Source organism: Manis pentadactyla, chromosome 4, assembly GCF_030020395.1.
Source record: "Manis pentadactyla isolate mManPen7 chromosome 4, mManPen7.hap1, whole genome shotgun sequence".
Lineage (NCBI taxonomy): Eukaryota > Metazoa > Chordata > Mammalia > Pholidota > Manidae > Manis > Manis pentadactyla.
The window spans coordinates 48663506-48688766 of record NC_080022.1 but is presented as its reverse complement, the minus strand read 5'-3'; the positions used below and the strand labels follow the sequence as shown (position 1 = coordinate 48688766).

Sequence of the window (25261 nt, the reverse complement as noted above, 5' to 3'; positions counted from 1 at the left end):
TTTCCCCAGTTCATCTGATGGTAAAATCTGATCTGAACTGATCAAACTGTTTAGAGTCTAAACTTCTTGGTGTGAATATCCATAAGTTTTATTGTAGAAACAATGATGTATTGGATTGTGGGTACTGCCCCAGACCTCATTGGCAGTTTTATGTAATACAGTATATATACATAGTATTAACTTCTAATCTGGACATTCTCTATTCTCAAACACATGTGGCACCATGGAGTTCAGATAAGGGTGTATGGATGTACCTGCTAGAATGCAGGATTGGGGACAGCAGGGGCTGAGGCCAGAGGTGGACAGTGCCCATGTCAGGCTACATCTCCAAGGCCAGCTAAGATTCTAGGAGACTCAGTAAGTAAAAGATTTTAATCAGGAGAGTGAAGCCATCAGGGGCATCTTCACTGTGAGTCTCTTGAGGTAGTCAAGTCCATGCAAATTGGTGCCTTGTACACCACAGAAAATGAACACATGTTAATATAACTGGCCATTCTCCCTGTGGGCTCCCTTTTCTTTTTCATAGTCCATTTCCCTAATTCTAGAGGAGCCTAGCCCTGTCTTCCAAGAGCATAGCAAATACTTCACCTCGGGTTACATGGAAACCTGAAGAACTTTCAGCGCATTAGAACATGCAGGAAGATGACAAGTGCATAAGTCAGGGAGGCCTCATAACTGGTCTGTCAAGCAGTTTCTGGGCAGCTGAGCAATCATTCAAATGCACCCTCCAGCTAAGTGCCCCCTCAACCAAAGACTTAAGACCCACACACAGGCCTGGCTCCACACAAGGCTAAAGCCAATGGTGGAAAAGCCCAAATGCAAATTTAGCAATTGGATGATGTGAATACTTTTCAATCAGTTTTATGTTTTTGCTTTTGACCTGTTTCAAGCCCTAATTCAGTGAAAAATTCAGTTCTCACGTGGGTGAAACTTGTGACCCAACCAACCGATGCTGCTGTTGCCAAATGAGAAGGTTGAGTTCATCAAGGAGAGGATGCAAAGCCTTACTGAAGCCCAGATCGCTTACATGCTGGATCCCCCTTTCACTGCACGGCCTCTTGATTCATCAAAAGAAGGAAATCAGACTGGAATGGCATGATTTGTTCTTTAACACAGCTTGATGCCTGCTACCCAGCATATTTATGCCTGTCCCTCTCCTCATCTAGCAATCCAACTTTACTGGCCCTAAACCAATACCTGAGTGTCAGGAACTATATGAAGTTAAGTAAATGACTACTGATTAGATATATCTTTCTATTACCTCCCTAAGTCATGAAGACTACATGCTAGTATCATTATATAGAATAACCCTCAAGATGCACATGAAACCTTTCTCTTTCTGAAATATCACTAAACTCCATTCTCTAGAGGTTCCAAAAATACATGGCAGGGGTGAATTTTATGGTATGTGAACTATTTGTCAGTAAAATAGTTTGTAAAAAAAGACATGATAGCATTGTAGTAACTTTCACCTCCTAGGGATGTAAGACTTTCATTCTTTTTTTCAACTGAATATATTTCAAATCTATAAACATGGCCAAAATGTCTATTAGTTTTCTCATTTGAACTTTTTTTTCTATTAGCATAAGGGAGCTGCTGACTGTTCATTAGGAAGGGACTTTCAATCTGAGAGTGTTGACTGATCAATACATTTCCTGGTGTTCTAACACTAGGCAACTGGAAGAAGAGAAACTCCCAAACCTCTGATGACTCTAGGGGACAAAAAAAAAAAAGAATTTTGATTCACATATAAAAAAAAGAGGCCTTTGAGACACACAAGGAGAGTGGGAGAAAGGGATGAGTAAATAAGGGGAAAACAACAAGGTCAACATTCTAAAACCCTGAACTAAATGCACATAGAACTGCAGGAGCTGACACACAGCAGGAGCTGACACACAGCAAGGCCCTGGGTGCGGTACTGGTATTTAGTGAGGGCCCTACAATGGCTGTCTTCAGCATCTTTTCCAGGCGCACTGAACCACTGGAAAAGCACAAACACTCCTGTAACTGTGAGGTCACCCTCAGCAGCTACAGTATCAGAGTCACACACAGAGCAGATGAGTGGTAAATAGGAAAAGTTAAAAAAAAAAACAACAAAATTTGACATGGATTTTATTTCATGCTCTTCCAAATGAATACAAAAACATCTTCATGAGTTGGGAAGTTAGCCGCATGTCTTCAAACGGCCTGCTTCAGTGCTTGACCACAGAGCAGCAAGGAAATAGGGAAGAGTACACAGGGAGTCTCATAAACACTCTCTTCCCAGGGGAGGCTGGCGACAAGTGATGTTTGTTTTTATTGTTATCATTAGACTGGTGGCCTCCTGAAAGGCAGTGATTTGAAAGACTGGGAAGAAGGGACAGTGAGAGCTCTGTGGTCTAGCTGCGATGCAGCCCTAACTTTGCAGTTCTCATCAGGTTTTAAAAAGATCTGTCTCATCATCACTGCACCCCCATTTCCACAGAAACATGGGTGCATGTGGCCAACCCATCCCAAGGCCTCAGTCTCATGGAGCATCTGAGTTCTGCAACCAGAGAACCTGAGTTGGAAACCTATCTCTAGGACTTGCTCGCTATGGAAACCTGGGTAAGCACGAGCCTCAGTGCCGGACCTGGTAAACTGGGAGGAAGATTCTGATTAACTGCACAGGGTTAGTAGGAGTATTTGATAAAATATTTAAATTTCTTAGCTTATGATGAGCATGCAGTAAATGTTAGCTGAAATCATTATTTCTGTTAACTTGATTTTTTTCCCTCTGATTCCTCTATTGTTCTTCCAGGCAAGCTGCAGTCTTTTGTGGAAAGCTGGGCTCAGGCCAGTTGACAGACTCTTGCCAGATAGTTTTATTTCTGACCCTTTGAGAGGCCTTGTGTTACCTGACTTTGCTGTGTTTCTGGTGGCCTTCCAGGAACACGGGACTAGACAGCCCTGCCAGCCTTTTATAGGAATGGAATGGCTGGATCATAGTAGGTGTGACTTTGTAAGAAACTGCTAAACTAGTTTCCAAAGTAGTTGTGCCCTTCACATTCCCACCAGTGTGTGAGTCCAATTCCCACAGCCTGGTCACAATTTTTGGTGTTCTAAAAGCAGGTAGTAGACCTCGTGGTTGTTTGAGTTTGCATTTCTCTTATAAGTAATGATGTTGAACGTGCTTCGCTGGGCCTGGGTGACATATGGTGACTCAGGCCCAGGCCATACCTTTTGCTTTGCAGGAACATTTTTCTGAGATGGTCTGAGGAAGCTGCAGAGCAGCCCCACCCACCCTGCCCCATCATCATGCAAAGAGCACAGCACCAGCACCGTGCCTGGTCTGATGGTGGCTTTTCTCTGGTTAGGGCCCAGAATATGTAGGGCTCCCAAACTCTCTTCTCCCAACAGAATACAGGTCAGGCCACAGAAACACTGAGCCAAAGTGCATCCTGATCATCTACTGCAGGGAGGAGAAGAAGGGGCCTATCCTCCCAAGGGCACAAGGTAGTGATGGAGTGGGGCAGCTGATGGCATGGAAGGGTCTGGAGGATGGTTGTGGTGGGGCAAAGAAGAGAGAGCTGATGTGGCTGGTTTGTGTCTTTCAGGTCCCACTTATGTAAAACTGTTCAGTGAAAATCTCATTGCCCAGAGAGGCCAAATGAACTCCCAGATATTCCTGAGCAGGTGGAGGTAGGAGACAGTCAGCAACTCACACAGTGGGGCCTTCTGCCAGGCAGTTTGGCCCTACTAAGCAGAGACAATGATGACAGGCAGCCTCACTGGATTGGAAAGGAGGGAGAAGGACCAGGAAAACCCAAGCACTTCTGGGTCAGAGGAGGGGAGTGAGTGGGAAGCAATATAACCATGTAATCACTAAGCATCTACTGTGTACCTAGTTCTAAACTGGACAGGACAGGCCAACACAGGGGGCAGGAGATGTAGACAACTAAATAAGTCAGCTTCACCTGAGATTCAAGGCAATACCATTAAAACACAAATAGCAGTAATATTGGTTTGTGCTAGAGGCCGAAAAAGTAAAACAATAAAATATGTCAGAGTAGCTAAAGATTTAATTTGGGTTAGAAGGAAACTAGTGAAAACTAGTCCTTACTGAATGCCTACTCTGTACTATATTTTAAAAGAGGGACTAAATAATTTTTATAGATGTATTTAAAATACTGCCTGGAATACAGTAAGTGCTAATATGTGATCACAGATACTACTATTTTGTTATTTTTTCTGTTCTCTTAAAAAAAAAGCTCTACTGAGCTATAATTAATAAGCTAACTGAATTATAATTCGATGAGCTGCAAATATTAAAAACTTCTGATTTGGTAAGTTTTGACACAGCAGACACCAGTGAAGACATTACCACGATCAAGGTGAACACAGCCATCACCCCCAGAGTTTCCTATGCCCCTGTACATTCCTACCCTCCTGGCCCTCTTTGTGCCCAATATCCCACTGCAGGCAGCCACTGATATGCTGTCACTGTATATTAGCTTGCATTTCCTAGGATTTTAATAGAATTATATAGTGTTTTGTTTGTTTGGCTTCTATCCCTCAGCATAATTATTTTGAGATGATTCCATGCTGTATCTTATATTAGTAGTTTATTCCCTTTTACTGCTTAATGTTAGTTCATTGTAACAACATACCAACAGTTAATCTGTTCATTGTTGATAGACACCTATGCTGTTTCTAGTTTTGGGCTATTACAAACAAAGCGGCTGGGAACATTCCTGTAGGAACTTTGGCACAGGCATTTGCTGTCCTAAGTGGAATGGTCGGATCACCTGGCAGATGTGCACTGACTTTGTAAGAAATTGCTACACTAGCTTCCCAGGTGCTGTGCATTTCACACTCCCACCAGCAGGGTGTGAGTTCCAGTTCTCACATCCTGGCCACAACTTCAGCGATTCTAAGAGGTGTGCAGTGGATCTCACAGCAGCTTGAATTTGCATGACCCTAGTGACTCATGATGCTGAGCATCTTCTTAGGTGCTTATTTATCTTTCAGATCTTTTCTTTGGTGAGATGTCTGCTCCAACATTGCCCATTTTTAATTGAGTCTGCTCTCCCTCTTGGAGCCTTTGGCAGGACCTATTTAACTGGAAGAGAAGAGTAAGGACTCTGGGGTCAGACCCCAACAGGGCTCAAACAAGCTGTTTCTGCCTGCTCATGGTGTGGCCCACTTAACTATGCTTTGCCTCAGTTTCCTCACTTGTGAAAAGGGGAGCACAGTGGTGCCTACCTCATAGGATTGTTGAGCTGATTACATTATATAAAATTTAGCCCAACGTAGGTACACTGTAGGTATAAACAGAAGCCGCTAATACTTTCACCTGCATCCTCATAATGACTGAAGATGGGCCAGGGATGTGAAATACCCTCCTTCCAGCAGAGTGTCAAACGGTCCTGCCGGGAATGCTAGGAGCAGCGCTACCCTTGGCTCCCTGAGTACATCATCTGTCTCTTACTGCTCACAGAACCACAGCAGCCCTCTACTCACCAAACTGATGCCTAGTACAAGGTCTGTTTTCAGTATATGTGGTTGGGGTGTCCAGGGCCAGCCTCGCTGTGGAGCTGGTCCCTCAGGGGCTGACAACAGCAGGTCCTGGTGGAGGAGGAAGGAGCACTTCATGCATGTACTCGGCGCTCTCCCCTTGGCAGGTCTAAGGTGCACGGTCCCCCCGGCTGGGCCAGGTAGACTCCCTCCCCTCTTCACCTCGCTCAATGACCTTGGCCAATGACACTGCTAGAGAACCAGGACAGAGGAACTGGCCTCACCTGCCCACTCTCTTCTTAACTGTGACAACGGCTAACAGAAGGTCATATGTTCAAAGCACTTGGCTCTCCTCCCTTCCTATGGTGGCCTCCCAGTGGGCCGGCCAGGAACAGTGTCCCAGTGAGGGTGGGAAACCACAATCTTGCAAACATCACATCCTATAGGAAAACTTGTCTAGGGATGACATGAGTGTGGGCCCCTTCTCCATATTCCCACCACACTCCAGTAACGCATTTACTATACCAATCCCCATTTGGCATTATAGTCATCTTCCTCTTGCCTTTCACAATGAAGGCAGATGTGACACTTTATCTTATTTATCTTAATAGCCTGAGCACTTAGCCAATATAAGAAAATGTTTTCTTACTGAGTGAATGATTTAATAAATTATTATTTTTAAACAACTGTTAATTTTAGAATAGTTTTAGATTGCTCAAGACTTGGGAAGATAGTACAGAGTTTCCACATACACCACACCCAGTTTCCCTAGCATTAAATATGACAGTAGGTACATACATTGCAATTAAACAAGGATACTGATGTAGTATAAAGGCCTTATTTCATTCAGCTTTCCATAGTTTTCACCTAAGGTCCTCTTTCTGTCCCAGGATCCACCCAGAATGCTACACTACAATCAGCTATCACATCCCTTCAGGCTCCTCTTGGCTGTGATGTTTTCTGAGACTGTTCTTGTTTTCTGATGACCTTGACTTGACAGTTTTGAGGAGCACTGGTCAGGTATTTTGTAGAATGTCCCTCAATTTGGATTTGTCTGATGTTTTTCTTATAATTAAGACGGTGGTTATTGATTTTGAGGAGGAAGATAAAGAAAGTGGCCAGTCTCATCACATCATATCAACACTACTTTTTATGAATATGACTTATCCCTGTTGATTGTGACCTTGATTACCTAGCTGAGGGAGTCACTGTCAGGTTTCTCCACTGCAAAATCACTCAAATCCCACCATTTTCATACTGCCTCTCCGAAGAAGTCACTATATGCAGCTCACATTTAAGAAGTAGGAAGTTACGTTCCACCTCGATGGGGGAATATTTACATAGATTATTTGAAATTCTTCTGCATGAGAGATTTGCCCTTTCTGTTCATTTATTTATATCATTATGAACTAATGTTATGCTTATGTTATACTTTGGGTTATAATCCAGTACTACTTTATTTTGCTGCTCAAACTGTTCTCATCTTGGCTACTGGGGGCTCCCTCAGTTGGCTCCTGATAATTGCATCTTTTTTTCTTTTTTTGAGCACATCCTTACTTTCTGACTACAAGATGTTCCAAACTCATTTTGTCTATTTCCTGTCCCAGGGAGAATCAACCATTTCTCCAAGGAGTCCTGTTTCTTTTTATTGGAGAATGGTATTAGGCGCCAAGATCTGAACAGTAGGTGTGCTTGTAACAACTAACTGCTGGGGTATCCTTGTTTTCAGGTCCCCATAAGCTGTCAGAGCGAAGAAATGCATGCATGTTTCCTAACCTGTAATACCTACACATGTCCATAAATATTTGCATATGTATCCATCTGTAATGTATATTAAGCCAACCAGGAATTCATCCTGACATCCCCAATTCAAATCCACTACCACATGAATCATTCTAGCTTTAATGAATTATTTTTAATAATAAAATCATATCTGGTGTTTTGTGCTAGGTATAGTGCCTAACTGTTTATAAAGATGACCTCATTTAATCCTGTAAACAACTTCATGGGTAAATCCTATTGTCCATATTTAACTGATGAAGAAACTAAGGCACAAAAAGAGGAAGGATCTTCCCTAAATTCACACAGTAACTGGTGGGGCCAGCATATGAGCCCCTTTTTGCAATTCCATGCCCACTAAGTGACAGAGAACCACCATCCCTACATTCATCTAAGACTTTGTAAAATCTTCAGTTCTGAGTGATTTCAACGTCAGACATAATTCCCAGCTCTCACCACCTATTGTTCTATTTAAGTCTTACCTCTTCAATACTTCCTCCTCTTCCCAGGGTTCACTCCCATCTGACTTGCTAACTAGAAAACAAGTTGCCAAGTTACAACCCGACTTGACAGCTCAAGAAAAGGGGCATGGGCGCCATGGCAAAGACCAGCTCTATCTGACTCCATGACTTTTCAACCTCTGGCTGACCCCTGCTGTGTATTATCTTGGGTTTTAGTGACTTGGCAGTAATTAACTCTGAACAAGCAGCTCTGCTTTCATGGAGTTAAAAAAACAACAAAGTTTTTTTTTTTCCTTGTTAACTAAACCATCTACAAGATAAATGTGTAGCCCACACTTGTTTCTTCTAAAATATCAAAGGCCTGATTAGTAAGTCATGTTCAGCCTCAGACTTTTCTCCAGTTTCATGGACATAACAGGGACCTGGAGGGAGGGAGCTTCTATATACCAATATTCACCAACTTGGACACCCATTCATTCATTTATTCATTCAAGGTAATCTAGAAAGAGGGAACCCGGATCAAGTATAAAATATTCCTGGGAATTTTGACTCAACCAACCTACCGAATTAGAAACAACAGCAGTGAAGAAAGAGGAAGAAACAGAATCCTTCAGACCAGGTTGGAAACACTTTTTGAAAAGCCTACAGCCCCCACTCGTCCCTGTGTTCTGTTTGGTGAATTTTTCCTGACAGTTGGTGGTTTTATTTGCCAGAACCACAACAAAGGGGTCCTTGAATTTCCCTGGGAGTGTTTCCTCAGACCTGCACCTCTCTAGACTGCACAAAGGTGTTATTGTTGCTGGCTCTCCGGGCGCCCAGCACCTGAGTGAGATCAAAGGCACGTTCTGATGCCTGCACAACCACAGTCTCGCCCTCCCCACATAACATTAAAGCTGATGATTAATCTCCTTGGCCCAGAAGGTCCCTTCCTACTCCCAAGTACAAAGCGGGGTGGGGGTAGGCACTGTACTTCCAACACAACCCGGCCATAATACACTGGCATTTTATTGCCCTCATTCACTGCAACCAACTGCAGCTGCCCATCCAGCTCATTACAATCCAAACAGCCGCTTCATGTGAGCTTTTCATATCGCTAACAAAGTGTAATAAGAATCCCCACCATTTCTGAGTGTCTGCTATGTACCAGGTATGCACGTACATAACTCATGTTATCCAGCGACCCTGTGAGACTGGCATTGTCCCAACATGACAGATGGAGAATCTGAGGCTCAGAGAAGTTAAGTAGCTCACTTCAGGTCACAGGGCCAGAAAGCGTATGAGCAGATGTTCAAACCCGTATCTGCATGAGTCCAAGGCCCACGCTGTCTCCATTACTCCACAGGCACATTATAATTGTGAACACCACACAGGCACTGAGGAGGACGTGATGGACATCACATGGAGCAGATGAGTGCTCACCTCTGGCTTCATAGCTTTGTAGCCTTGGGAAAATGTCTGAACTTCTCTATGCCTACTTGCCTCATGTGTAAAATGGGTACTGTAGGAAAAGGTGGTATCAACTCCTGGAATAGACAAGGAGACCTGAGAGGTGAGGACATCAAAATGTCACTTGCATTCATTTGGATTTGCTTCTGCTCAGAAATCTGAATTGAGTGGGTAAAAATGCCCTGAAAATGACTTCATGGGAGAAACCAGATTAGATGTGTCCCTGTGACAATGGGAAAACACTTAGATAGGTTCCAATCAGCATTCAATTAAGACAAGCTAAGCAGTATAGATGCTCATCAATGGAAATAAGGGCAGGCTGCTCTGGTGGGCCCATGCTGCTTAAGGTGGACTTAGGCCTCTGTAGATCTCTCTCTTCAGTGGCAGCTAAGCCTCATAGCAGGGCTGCTGTGTGGAAGAAAGAGGCTGGGATTTTAAAAACTAAGTTAAAGATGTTATTTTGAAGTTTCATTTAAGACTTTGCCCAGGGAAACAAAAAAAAAGGAAACCATTTTTTTGAGGTGGTGGGAGGGTCAAGGAAATCTGTGTCCTTAAAGTCCAGCACAGTAGTCCCCTGTGGAAGATGTCCCTAACCCTGGTCCCTTTACAGAGTCAGTCACAGTCCCCTCTCTGTTCAACAACGTTTATAATAGTAATCAACCAAAGCTAAGCCTTGCCAAGTGCTTACTTTATGTAAAGCACTTTATATAACCTCACTTAATACAACGCTGTGAGCCATGTACTATAAGTTTCCACATTTTGCAGATGAGGCATCTGAGACCCAGAGGAGTTAAGTGCCTTGCCCAAGGGCCCATATTTAGTAAGTGGAGGAACTGGGAATGGAACAAATGAGGCTGGCTGCACCATCTGCATGAAACAGGCAGGCACATATGAGAGCACCTTGAGCAATGCTGCAGGCACATAATAGATGCTCAATATCACAACTTCAATCTGAATCTATATTTGGGGGCCTTGTATTGTATTATAATAATGGTTATAATTCTATGTCATCAATAGGCAGCCCTTTATCATCCTTATGTTCCCAAGGTTTAACACAGCTTGTGACACAGGAACAGGGAACCAGTAAACAAAGAAATGTATCTATCAATGTTTACTCAACCAAGATATTTAATGGTAAAAAAGACTCATTGGTCCCTATGGTTACTAAGCAGTTTCCCATTGCATGCGATTCTGTCCACAGTTGCAGAGATTCTGCCCTGGATGGTATTCACTCCAGTCCTTGCTCATCTCCCCTCTCATCCCCCATTTACCTTCTTCCTCCTCCCCACTCCCCCTCTATTTTACTCATCTGAGAAAAATCCAAGGAGTCGTCCATCTAAGTTTAACAGAGTAATGACTTTTAAATAAAAATATGGTAGAAATGGGTACTTATCGAAATGGAATGCTTTCAGACTCATGCATTTAAAGAAGATATAAATTTTAGGGTAGGCACTAAATTTTAACTGCAATCTTGGAGAAAGCCTTTCCACTAATTCATGGAGAAAAATTAACAAAGTGAAAATTGCTTATCAGTGTTCTTTTGAAGTCATGATATGCAGCCTAATTCTATAGATCATCAGGCTGCTCCCAGGCAGATGGATTTATATTGATTGAGAGAGAGCTCAGTGGCCAAGGAAAACAGACACCCCTTTGTAGAGAAGACTTAGCTACCCATTAGCTGAGAGTGAAGCATGGCCACCCTGGATCTGATTTCACCCCTCACGCCTGGGCTCTCTGGCCAGGGTGATGCCAAAGGTGGACTCAATCCTTTTCACACTCTTTAAGAATCCAGTCTCTGGAAAAAGAAAGAGCAGGCAAATCTAAGCAAAGCTGCTGGAGGGAGAGCTGGGCTTTCAGTGAGACAAAGCAGAAGGGCCAAAAGGGAAGAAGTTGAGGGGTAAAAGGACCAGCAGATCAGATCCCCTCCCGGGCTGCCCCAGTCCCTGCGGACTCACCACCATGTGACAAGAAGATGTTCCACAGATGACAGCCAGCCTTGATGTCATTGGCTGTCCCTCACAGGCAAGGCCATGCCCCCTCACATCTGCTCCAATCACTCCTATGAGAAAGCAAACCAAAACAAAATCCTCTTAAAAAAAAAAAAAGAAGAAGAAAAGAAAGCTAAAAACAAGCATGAAACACTCCTTTTTATAGCTGAATGACATTAAGAGAGTGTTCCATGTGCAGGCCAGTCACAAACGGAAACCAAAAGAATGTACTTGCCTATGGGAAACATGGGGACACTGCTCTGGTTTTGCTTTCCTCTGCTCAGTGAACAGCACCCAACGTTGTAAGAATAATAGTAACCGTGATTACAATAGCAAAGGCAGTAGCTGTCGGTGAGGTTGTGCTCAGGAAACACCAGGTGCTGTGTTGAACAGCTACATGTATAATCTTGGTTTATATTAAACCTCTCAAGTTGATGTTGTCAATGTCCCACACAGAGTGGAGAAAGGAAGGCTCACAGAAGTGGAGTGGCTTGTCCAAGCGCACACTGCTAGTAAGGAACAGAGCTTAATGGAACATGAATAACATCACATTTCAGTCTCAAAGAAGGCAACAGAATTGTTTGATGATTGAATTGTTTTTTTGGCATCTCTAGATCACTGTTCTTACTATTACTTATCACAGAACTCACAGAGTAAAAGAGAGGGTGACTGACAGACAGTTTTTTGTTAAAAGAATGCCAGACAGCACAGTTTCCCATAAATGGTATAAACTCAGGCTACTTCTCCACAAAGATTGTATTCCTTAATGCTTGCTAGGCAAGGGAAGTTGCACATATGACAAGAGGGCTAGAAATACTGATTAGAGGCCAAAACTGTCCCTCATTTATTCAAATATCCACTAAATACCTCTGTGCATAAAACTAGGTGGACTGTGAGAGCTGCAAACACCTTTGGATTTGAAATCTTTGCAACATTCCTAATTACAACCCAGGCAGAAGTTGAGAAGTGCTCAGGGCAAGCATGGTGACTGGGGTACAGGAGAGAACAGCCCCGCTGACATCATCAGCTCCAGGCGATGCCATCCTTGCTCTCCATCACTAATACTCAATGCTCTTTCCCACTCTTGGACCTTTGCATTTTCTCTTTCCTCTGCATGAAATGCTATTCCCCAACCTCTTTGCCGGGCTAACTCTTAGTTATTCTTAACTAAAATATTACTTCCTCTGAAGGTTTCCTTGATCCTCCAGGAAAGATGGAGTCTCCCTGATCTCATACACCATGGACTTCCCTAGCACACAAGACACTGGTAATTTTAAGAAGTCATACCATTTGCATCGTCTTCTACAGTAAGTTGCAGGAAGTTGGAACTGTCTTGCCCACGAGCTTAGCTGCCCAGCACCTGTCACAGTTGCTAGCACAGGGCAGGAAACACAAGTGTGAGTGCTTGGGGACATGAGGATAAGGAAGACAAGTCCCTGTCCATGGGGGGGTGTCCAGTCTGAGGTGAAGGAGGGAGAACTCTAAATGGACATTTCAATGCCAGGATCTAAAGGACAGGAGGAACCTCAGGACACCTGAGCTCACCTGTAAGGACTCAGGGAGGGTTCCCAAGGAGGAGGGTCTATGCTGAGCTCTGCAGGGCTTAGCCAGGGGGAAGGTGGGGTGGGGATGTTTCCTCAGGCCATCAATCCCCAGATGCTGAAAGCACTGTTTTGCTCAGCAAGCTGACCTTTCCATAAAGTGAGATCTAGAGGACCACTGACAGGTCTCTTACATTCCAACAACTTTGTAGGCTTTTCCAATGTTTTTTCTAAATTCTACCTTCCCAAGCATGGCACCTTGTGACCCTCTGCCATTGTTCAGAGGGCCCAGCAGCAGGAGGAAGTAAGACTCAAACTTTCTGTGTCAGTTACCACAGTAGTTAGGCCTGTTGGCTGTTATTAGGTGCACTGCTCCATCCAGTGCTGTGCAGCTGTCCCTGCACACTGGTTCCCAGACTCCAAGTCAGCCAAGGGCGACCAGGAGATCTGAGGGCTGAAGAAAGAGGAAAGCGAGACTGTGTCTCCAGCTCTTCTACATCAGGTGGCTGCTTCTCCTTCAGGACTTTAGCTCTGCTGACAGATGCCACAGCTCCCACATCTGCTGGTGTCACTCCCCTTGGACTCTGGTAACACCACCTCCTTCCCTTGTCCCTCTAGACAAAGGGGAGCATCAGCGTCCATTTTGCTGATCCCTGGCTTGGTGCCGGGAAATGCAGCCCTTCTTAGTTCCTTCATCATCTGGGTCACTGTTGTTGTCTATTAAATTCCTTTTTAAAAAAATATTTAGAGTGTTTCATATTTTTCTGGGTGGACCCTAAGTGAAGCAGTTTCCTATCCAGGGCACAAAGGCTTGTGCAAAGGAAGGAAACCTACATATGAGCTAATTTATTTGAGCTCTTTGTGTATGCTCTCTTTCTACATCTTCATTCTATTCTCACAACCACCAAATGGGATTGCATTGTTATCATCCTCATTTTATAGAGGAGGAAACCAATTCAAAATTGAAAGTAACTTAACCAAGGTCACACAGCTCATAAGCGGCAGGGCTGGGATTCACATCCAGGTAGTCTTTTGATTCCAAACTGCTAGTTCTTGGGTTTTTCCCCAAGATAAAAGTCCAATAAACAGGCGGTCAACCTTTCCTTATTTGAATATCTCCAAATATTGGGCTCCTGACGATACTAATCCTGAGATCCTTAATAGAAAAAGGGTTGACCATGGCTAGTCATAGCATTATCAAGAAGTTCAAGGAATTCCTGACGATGACCCACATTTATTGTTTCCACATACATAAAGCACAGGCAAAGTGTATCTAACAGGGTCTATCAATACTGAAAGGGGTTTAAAGTGGGGAAAAATGAAATCTGTGGGAAATATTTCTTGTTTCTTCTCCAGTTAGCAGATTCATTGTGGATGTATCTAGACTCAGAGTCTGAGAACTAGTGTGTTATAATGAGAAAAGGATGGAATTTGGAGACAGAAGACCTGCTATAAAATGAGGAAAGTAACGGTATCATATGGTTGCTCTGATATGGAGGATATGTTTAAAAATAACAGTTTGATTACTGGTAACTATGTCCCCATCACCGTGACAATGACCCTCATCACCGACATCAACACTGTCTAAACTACTTTTCAAGAGACAGTTGTACGCTTTGTCCCTTTCTCGCAAACATACCAGAAATCTAAGATAGGCTGGGTACTGTGCTAAGCTCTTTGAATGTTGTCTCTAATTTTCACAACATCTATAAATGAAATATTCTTTTCCCCTTTCAACAGATGTAGAAGCAAAGGATCAGAGTATCACCCAGATATAAGAAGCAATGCCAGAATGTGACCTTGTCCTGTCTGGTTCCAAAACCATGTTTTTTTCCATACTTTTTCATTTTATGATATTATAATTGTCTTATATAAAGAAAATACCTTGGAAGTATCAGTTCACCATGGAACATTATGAAGAGCTATGGTTTTAGAGGTGCAAAGCATGAGTGTTAGTCCCAATTCTGCCCTAAACCCCCTGAAAATGAACTGTTCACTCACATCCACAATGAAGAAATGGATCACACACAGAGGTCCTTTCTCAGCCATTCTCAGTACACAACAGACACAGTGCTTCTTAGAAAATACCAGCTAAAGTGTTCCCTTCCTGGAAACAGAAGGGCAGAAAAATGCCTCCCAAGAGCTTATATTCTCAAGTCCTGAGGAGACTTAGACAACCTCAGGTCAGGCGCATCTACCCCTGGGGGGAAGCAGGTCATGTCCAATTTCCTCTCAAGAAAGGTTCTGTGAACCCTGTTTCATGCCCACCCCATTCAATAGCATGGCTAATGCCCCTGTGGGACCACATGGATCTAAGAGCTGACATATCTCATTTTTCCTTTGCCTACATAGAGCTTGAGAGGCCACGCCTGAGAAAAGCAGCCCAAAGCGGGAAAAGCAACAAAGGGCAGGAGGAGCTCTCTCTTTTCTGAATAAACACATTTCATAGCCCATAGAGGAACCATGGACTGCATGTGTACATTAGGGAACAATTCACAAGATGAGATTTTGTCAAGCACAGCCCTCAACAGTGGTGGGCCCTTCATATGACTGTTCAAATGTCAGTTTGCTCAGCATTCCACAGAAGACTGAAGGGGCAAAATTAGAAGCTGAAGAAATAGGCACCAAAAAAAAAAAAAATAGCAACACATTAAACTGCGTTGTCCCTGAACCTTGCACAAAGCTCAGCTGATGGTAGTTGCTCAATAAATTTTGTTGAATGAGAAAACAAATAGCAGACAAACAAGCTTACTGAGTTGATAAATTAACTCAGTGCTTCTAAAAGGCTCCTACCCTTCAACACACCAAGAACATAGTTCCTATCAAGGAATATGTTGTAAAGCAGAATTGAAGAGGAAGATTAAAACTTCATGAACAACTCTCCTATTTACCCTTAGGCGCTGTCTCCCTCCCTCCCGCCCAACCACCAACCATCCATCCTTTCATCCAACATTTATTGAATATCTAATTTATGTAAAAGAAAAAAGAGACTTCCCAAATGTTATGATTAAGAGTAGGTTATCCTGTAATTTATCAAACCACAGCTGCTTTGAAAACTTTAACTGGTTATATAGAAGAAAAACATACCAAGTTTCAGAATTTGTGTTATAATTATCTCCCACTTTATAGTTTTATAAAGTACTTTATAGCTTGAAAAGAATCCTCAAACACTGTACTCTTCATCTAGGCTTTATAAAATTCTGTGAAATGTGTTATATTATTTCCAGATTACAGTTTAAGAAACTGAATTTCAGAGATGTGAAGTAACTTCATCAAGTCTATTTGGCTTAGGGGCAAAAGAAGGGCTCAAAAGAGAATTTTCTGTATTCTAGTCTCAAATATTTTCCTTGTGTTTGAAAAATGAAAAGGTCTGCTATGGATGTGCTAGTATCTTGAAAAAAATCCTTTTGAAATAACAACCTGAAAAACCTTCTCTGAAGAAAAAAAGGATGAGAAGAGTTTTGAGCATTACCTTAGACTAGATCAGCTTGAGACTCTCGAGTCAGCCAGTTGGAGCAATGGACTGATAAATTTCAATGCATTGGCTGAATGACTAAGAATGTTAAATGATAAATCAAAGACATTTTCTCTACAAGGGACCAAACACCCATCTATATAGAAGAAGACACTTCTACTTTTTTTGATAGATACTCATTTTATATAGAATATAATACATGGGATTTCATTATAGCATTGGGCTTAAAGATATGGATTCATTCATTGTGTGACCTTGGTTAATTCTTAAGTCTTCATTTCTACATCTGTACAATTGGAATAACAGTATCCTCCTCATAGGATTATTATAAGAATTAGATGTGTTAATGCATGTAAAGTGCTTAGACTAGTGATGCCCATAGAACATTCTGAGATGATGGAAATATTCTATGCCTGCACATATGGCAACAGAGCACTTAAAATGTGGCTGGTGCAACTGACAAACTGAATTTCCTGTTTCATTCAGTTTTAATGAATGTAATTAATGTAAAACACCACATGTAGTTAGTGGGTACTGTATTGGACAGAGGAGGTCAGAACATAAGTAGCACTAAATGAATGTTTATTGTTGTTTTTATGTTGTCCTCAGACTTAGGCTAGAACTTCCCTTATGGGCCCTTGGGCAAATGCCTAGGTCTCTCAAACCTCAGTATGCACATCTGAAGATTCTGAACAATAACACCCACCTTACAAAATTGCTGTAGGGATTAAATGAGATTTATGTGGAAAGTATAGTACTTAATAAATGAGGGCTGGTAACTCCAGTACCTACAGAAGAGCTTGGCAAAAGTGTAAAACCTTTTACTTGCTCCTAAACATGCCTTGCTCTTATTCATGCCATGCAGCATTTGCCCGTGCTGCTCCTTTCACTTAGAATAGTTCTTTCCATAGTTCACCCCATCCCTTGACAATCTACCTGGGGAACATCAACTCCATTTTGACAACTCAGCTCTTACATCAGAAGACTTTCCTAACCATGTCTTCCCCATTTCCCAGGTATCCCAGCCAGGGAGAACCAGCCAAGCCCCTTTCCCTGTACCCTAAGTCTGGACACTGTACAGATTCTATCACTGTATCTGTCATTTATTTGTTTGCATAGTTTGTCTCCTTCTACTAGACTATGAGAGACTGGGACTGGTCCTGACACCACTGGGCTCACTCATTTTCACTGATGTTGTTGTTTAATAAATAAATAAATGGATGGGGTACAGCACATGTACAATAGAGCACAATATATTTTCTAGATAAAGGCTGCAGATTTAATCATAGACAAATGCTCTGTGTCTTAAATATGACTAATGGTGGAAGATACTGGAGAGTTTTGAATAATAACTCATGGGTAATGGTAAAATTATTACTAGTAAAATAGCAAAAAAGTAGTAAAATTACTACTAGACCATCACAACACACCTTGTTTAGAATCTTCAAAATGGTTGTTAATGAGTAAAGGTCTTAAGATCTTTATGATTATTGAAAGACTGCTTTGTCCCTGATACTTTGCAAAGATCTTTGTATTGAATTATTTGACGATCCTGAAAGATAGTTATTAACAGACTGTTTTACTAATAGAGGAAATGAGACCAAAGGTTTTCAAGTAACTTGTCCAAGATTCTGCAGAGAGAGTGAGGGCAGAGGTATTTAAGTGTGCTTCTACCCACCTCTACACCCCAGGAAGCTGCAGAAACTAGTTCGTTTCCTTTCAACTGCTGTAAGAATTCTAAATAGTCAGGGATGCAGCTGAAGTCAGAGCACTTCCAGGATTTATTGTTACAGCCACTAAAGCAAGCCCAAAGCATGCATCTCAGTGAAGGGGCGTGAAACAGCTGAAGAGATTTCTGTGATCCTAGTGTCTGATGAAGTGTCACCTTGGCTTTGAAAGAAATGTGGTTTAGAATTCACCCATTCTGGGTTGTTTTAATTTATCTGAATTATCTCAGACTGTTCAAGTTCAGTTGGACAATATCCACCATATCATAGATAAGTTTTCACAAATGCCTAAGGTGCCTAACTGGTTTTCTTGGTTTCACTGGAGATGGCTGGTAATTACAGGTATGTTTTGGTTATGTAACTATACTCCTATTATGTTAATGTGTGTGCGCAATTTAAGTAGTAGCTTAAAACCTATCCATGCTGGTTACTCTACAAGAAGATATGTCAAAGAAATAATCAATCTTCCCAGTTTTCTTCTGCCTGCTACTTCTATAGCTTTTCTTCTTCCTTCCTAATTACAACCCTTAAATAGAATTCGTGCCACATGTCGAATTTACTGAGTATCATAATTCTTCTAAGTGGTAAAGACACCTCAAGACAAATGCTGGGCATAGAAGCCACAGGGCATAAATATGCAAAGAAGTAAAAAGCTAACCTTTTCAAACAATAAGGCTTCTCTCTCACTTACCAACTTTACATTTCCCTGTATGGCCCCGGAAGATGACTGGTTAGCCAGAGACAGGTAAGATTCCTCAAGGGAGGAACAACCTAAGACAGGCACAGTCGCAGGGGGCCATCAGGTGAGAAAATGGGGATCAGCAGAGGTGAGGCTTAGAACCTCACCCCCCCTGTTCTGAGAGAAATCTTCTGCACACGTGGATGTTTTATTGCCCTCGTCTAACTCGGATTAACACATAGTCTACAACACACCTGATCATCTACATTTGATCTCTTACAACACTAAACTCTGTTTTCTACCTTTATCTCGTATCTACCTACCACTTCAGCATTTTATTAAAAATAATAATAATAGAGAAATGTGGTATCCACATATAAATCAAGTATAAAAATCAAATGAATATTCATATTTGAACTGACTGTTTATAGTTCATAATGCATGAACAAAACCGAAAGCTTCTGTGATGACTGCCCTTGTACTGTTCACCATGTAACTTATTCACTATGTAAGAATTTGTACTCCATGTAAGAACTTGTTCATTATGCATCAGAAGATTGGAGAGTGACGAAAATTAGGCTTGGGGTGGATTAATGATTGTGCACTGAGCATTGACTCCCCTATACAGAATTTTATTGTTGTTAACAACGATTTGATCAATAAATATGAGAGATGCCCTCACCAAAAAAAAAAAATTTATATATATATATATATAAACACACTTCCAATTGTAAAATAAATAAGTAACCGGGATGTAATGTATAGCATAAGGAATATAGTCAAAATATTGTAACAACTTGGTATGGTGATAGCTGGTACCTAGAATTATCATGTATATAAATGTTGAATCACTGTGTTGTACACCTGAAACTAATGTAATACTGTGTGTCAACTACCCTTCAATAAAAAATAATTATCGAGGAAAAAAAAAAAAAAAAAAGAATTCACCCATTCTAAATGCTGAAGTAGTTTACCTTAAAAAAAAACTCATATGTGATATGTCTACAAAGAAATGTTACAAACCTTGACAGGCTACCACCCCCTCCTCCACATTCCACCCTCTGCAAAGCCAGAAAGATAATAAGGAAGGTCCTTGTCTAAATGAGAGGTGGACAGACTTCTACTTGAACTAGTTAGGGTATAATGATTAAGAATGTGGGATCTCGTATTGGACAGCCAGATGTAAAGTCTGGCAATGTGGTCTAATCATGTAACTTTGCTGGGCCTCTGTTCTCTCATCCACAACATTGGAATGATGATAGTGTATAGCTCACAGGGCTACTGTAAAGATTAAGTGAGCACAAGAGTGCCTGGAACATAGTTTATTTGGTATATTTTTGCCACTGTTGTTTCTAATGACAACCCTCAGTCTCTGTTGTTGACAGCGAGGCAGGCATGAAAGCCTGGGCACTTTATTTCAGCATGGTGCATGCTTTACCAGAGTTATTTGGATTTACTTAGATTGAGTGGAACACTTGTTTTCTGTACTTGAGTACATAACTGGTGACAGAGCAATCAGGGGCCCAAGGGGATAAGGAAGATGAGGTACCAGATAGTAGTAATGATCCAGGCTGACATTTTAAACATTGTTGAGAATAACCCAAAAGCTGTTTCTATCTCTAAAAGCCACAGTAACATGTAGCATCATTTGTACTGCAGTTCATCTTGGCAATGTCATTTATCATTTCTGTCTAAATAGTATCCTCTTCTATGACTTGCACCAATCTGAAGCCAATAAAGGGCCAGAGAACAAAGAACAGACTTTTAGATAACTGGGTCTCACTCCTCTGTTCCTCTCTTCTACCCAGAAAGATCAAATCTCAAAGGCAGACTAACATGAAATAGCTCAGAAATCTGAGCCTTAGAGAACACTAGCAAAATTTACAGTAAAGCAAAAACTTGATTTCAGAAATTCCTTTCTTCCTAACATCAACACAGTCTCCAGATTTTTTGGACATTCTCATCTATGACCTCATAAAAGACAATTTTTCACTTGCAGGCATTAGATGTGGCAAAAGGGTCAGGTTGAAATTCGATCCAAATGGCCTAGTTAACTCACAAAAATGACTTGCTTTCTAAATAAAGAAACTAAAATTAAGAGAAATGACCCAAGTACAACAAATGAATCTTATGGAATACTTAAACAGATCTAAAACTATGACTCTAAATCACACAGCTGCCTTCTGATACTTTATAAATTAATTCAGCAGCTATGTATTGACCCCCAATGATAAGCCAGGAACTGTGTTAGGTGCTCGACATGAAAAAATGGAAGTTGTTTCTTTTTATTCTATATGATCCCAGTGTAGCAGGAGTGGAAAGATATATAGGCAGACATTTTTAAGATAGTATGAACCAACCAATGACTCAGATGTGGATAAGTCTAATGGAAGTGGGCAGCCCTGGCCCCTGATCTAGCTTGGATGGTCAGGGAAGACCTCCTGAAGGAGGAGAGGCAGTTTTATCAGTCAGCAGACAGTGGGGGTGGGGAGGGAAAGGCATATCAGGTAGACCTTGAGACAAAAACAAAGGTGAAACAGAGACAGTCAGATGACATAAGGCTGCTATGCCACAGAGTCTAGAATATGGAATCTTGTATTCTGAAGAACTTGGTTGGTGCAAACATCCAGGAGTCTGAGTCAGACTGATCTGCCTTTGAGTCTCCACTCCACCCAAGTATGCTGAGCAATTTTCGATAAGCTAAATGCACCTTTTCAAGCCTCAGTTTTCTTAGCTCGAAGTGGGAAAAATGGTGTCTCCTTTATAGGGTCATTATTCCTGGTTTTAGCACTGTATATCCAGTCTCAACACCACTACCACCAGTCCTGAGCAAACTGGCTGGTTATTCCCCATGTAAGCCAAGTAGCCCTACACCTGTGATACAGGAACTGCTAAAGTACATTTTAGTGTCCAATTTCTCCCATGATAAAGCAGGACTAGGTTTTCTTCAAGCTTTTCTTGTCCCCAAATAGTCTCATTTATAAAATTATGTAAAGGCTCTTTGAAGGTGGAAAAGGAACCAGCAATCCCCTCAAAGACACAGGAGCAGACCAGTGAGCTGCTGAGGAAAATGCCAGGAGACAGGATTTGCTCAGACAGAATATAGGGTACTTGAGCTATAGGAGGAGGCATAACATTTCAGAGTCAAATATCTTAGTTGGCGGGCTAGCTCTCCCCAGTCTTCAGTGCCAAACTCAGTACCTCCTCCCATGGTATGAGTTTCAGTTTCATCAAAAACTTCCAGAGGTTCTGTGGGGTTAGTTGAACACTGACAGATTCTTCAAAGCCTGGAATGTACTCTGAGAGCCCAAACCAGCCAAGTTTCTACGGGGTTAGGATTTCCCCGAGGAAAGGTCACTGGACCCGCCTCACCTAGACTGATTCATCTAACCTTGCCTCAAGCCTTAGACAAGGAGACAAAAAAGAAAAATAGATCCTGCAGCTGGATCCTGATTCTACGCACCCCTCCAATCCCCACCCCTGCATTCCTGGGAGAGTGGGGGATGGTAATGTAAGGAGATCCCCACCACCGGATAAGAGTCAGGCCAGAGAGTCAGGGAATTAAGTGATATGCAGAACAGCTGGAGAGAGAGAGAGAGAAAACAAAACAAAACCAAATTTGAGAAGGATAAGGGCCCAGGGTTTTAACACAATGAATGACATGTGGCTGAAACAATTTCAAAGAGAACAAAGGCTTAGGTAAATAAATAGGGTGGAAGATGAGAGCAAAAATGAATTACAGAAAACCCCACAAGGAATATACTGGCAGTTTTCAAAAACTGCAGTTGAAATGACATCTCTGCTTTAGCAGAGATCACGACTCTGCCTCTCTGCCCACTTGTGCACCTGCTCAAAGCCCACCTTCTTGGGACAGCAGCCCTCGCCAGGCTTTGCTCTCCTTCCTCATACCCATCCCAGGCTCTATGGGGTAACGGGTGATACCTAGGAAGGGCTCTGACTTCAGGGAGACACTTCCAGGCACCACCACCAACTCACTGCACCTAAGGCAAATGGGCTGGATTTCTTGAGCCTCTGATACCTCATCTGTAAAAGGGAAGTGATGAATTCAAAGCACAAGTGTAAAAATTCTATCTTATCTTGAAGAATAGTGCTGGCACATGTTAGGCTCTGAAAGCTATTCTCTCCCTCCTCTGTTCAGAGGATTCAGTTCAAGAAACATTTACTGAGCACAAGTCTATATCAGACACTGTAAGGGAAATAATACTTGAGAAAACATAATCATTGACCTCTAAGAGCTTATAATCTGCTGGGAGCCAAGACCACTAGTACACAACAGACTGACAATGGCTGCAGCAGAAGGACAGACAAGCCCCCAGCAGAAGGAACAAAGGGAATTTTTAAATGATTTAAAAAATAACCTCAGCCCACCATCTCAAAGCACCCCATCTCAAAGCAATCCCAGAATGTGTCCAAGTCAGTATTGTTTCCTTGTGAGCTCTTTGGAGCACTGACTCCCCAGACCTTCTCAGCACAGGCCAGAGGCAGTGACATGATGGAACATCCCTTCTGACTCTGCAATGGCCCAGAATAGCTGCCAATGGGCCACTGTCCCCCAAAGACATCCAGCCCTTCTCATGATCCATGTCCTCCCCACATCCCGACATATGTCGGTTACCATGTAGCCTAAATTCCAACTGGCCTGCAGGTGCTCCTTTCTCCTTCTTCATGCTGTCCTCTTCCTATGGAGTTGTGTGGCTAGTCCTCATCAGTTCAGGCTACTGTAACAGAATACCACAGACCGAGTGGCTTAAACAATAGACATTTATTTCTCACAGTTCTGGAGGCTGGAAGTTCAGGTGCTGGTGAAGGCCACTCTTTTCTGTTTACAGAGACTATCTTCTTGCTGTGTCCTCACAAGAAAGAGAGAAGGAACAACCTCTGATGTGTTTTCTTATAAAGGCACTAATCCCATTCATGAGGGCTCCATCCTTGTGACCTAATTACCCCCCAAAGGTCCTACCTCCTAATACCATTACACTGGAGGTTAGGATTTCAACATATTAAATTTTGGGAACACAAACAGTCCGTTTTTTATTTTTCAGTACACATTTCTGCTGGATAGGTGCCTAAGAGTAGGACTGCTAAATCACAGACTATGGAGATACTGCAAAATTATTTTCCAAAGTGTTGTTCCAATTCATATTCCAGAGCAGTGCTTATGCATTACAGTTGTTCCATATCCCCACCAACACTTGGTGTTTTCAATCTTTTTAATTTTAGCCACTGTGGTAGGTATGTAGTGGGGTAATATATTGTGGTTTTGATTTGGATTTCCTAATAATTAATGAGGTTAAGAAACATTTCATATTTTATTGTTTATATGGATATCCTCTTTTCCAAAAGGCTATCCAAGTAATTTCTACCATTTTCCTGTCAGCATGGCCATGGTTTTCTGATTTGTAGAAATTCTTTACATACTCTGGAAACAAGTCCTTTAGCATATATATATATTCCAATATATATAATATATTCTTCTTCCACTCTGTAGCTTGCATGTTCACTCTTTAAATGTCACCTTTTGATGAAAAGAATTTCCTAATTTTAATGTAGTCCAATTTATCAACCTTTTCCTTCATAGTTGTACTTATACTGATGTTCTATTAAAGAAATATCTGCCTATCCCACAGTCATGATCTTCTCTTAACTGACTTTTGGAAAGATTACTTTTTACATTTCACAGTAGGCTTATAATCCATTTGGAATTTATTTTCATGTATAGTATAAAGGGCCAAAATTCTTTTTTTTTTGCACATTGATGTCTAACAGCACTATTTCATTGAAAAAAGCATCCTTTTCTCACAACTCTGCAGCACTTCTTTTGTCATAAATTAACTGAAAACATATATTAACTGTGTGAGCTTTTTTCTGCACTTCTTGATCTGTTTTCCTCTGGTTTATTTGTCTGTCCTTGCCCTAATACCAGTTTTAATTACTTTATAGCAAGTTTTGACATCTGGTAGCATTAAGTCTTCCCAATTTTGTTCTTCAAGGTTGTCTTGATTCTTATTGGCCTTTTACACATAGGCTTCAGAATATGATTGTCAATTCTCACCCACTCACACACAAATACACTAGTATTTTTTTTACTTTAAAAAAAATTTTTATATCATTAGTATAAAATGACATGGGCAACCTTGTGGTTACTAGATTCCCCCCATTATCAAGTCCCCACCACATACCCCATTACAGTCACTGTCCATCAGCATAGTAAGATGCTATAGAATCACTACTTGTCTTCTCTGTGCTATACTGCCTTCCCTGTGCACCCTCCTACGTTATGTGTGCTAATCGTAATGCCCCTTATTCCCCTTCTCCCTCCCTAGCCACCCACCCTCCCCAGTTCCTTTCCCTTTGGGTTCTGTGAGTCTGCTGATGTTTTGTTCCTTCAGTTTTTGCTTTGTTTTTATGCTCCACAGATGAGCGAAATCATTTGGCACTTGCCTTTTTCTGCCAGGCTTATTTCACTGAGCATAATATTCTCCAGGACCATCCATGTTGTTGCAAACGGTAGGATTTGTTTCCTTCTTATGGCTGAGTATAATATTCCATTGTGTATATGAACCACATCCTCTTTATCCATTCATCTACTGATGGACACTTAGGTTGCTTCCATTTCTTGACTATTGTAAATAGTGCTACAATAAACATAGGGGTGTATATGTCTTTTTA

General features: G+C 41.7%; 1 protein-coding gene across 7 annotated transcripts in view; it reads right to left on the bottom strand.

Moving 5' to 3' along the window:
• Positions 1 to 25261, bottom strand: part of FGGY (FGGY carbohydrate kinase domain containing) — a 408065-nt gene that overhangs the window by 164350 nt on the left and 218454 nt on the right. For all 7 annotated transcript variants that reach the window (XM_057500245.1, XM_036911238.2, XM_036911239.2 and 4 more), the window contains exon 8: positions 11117 to 11220. In XM_057500245.1, the coding sequence (XP_057356228.1) occupies positions 11117 to 11220 (104 nt within the window). The remainder of the gene's footprint in view (positions 1 to 11116; positions 11221 to 25261) is intronic.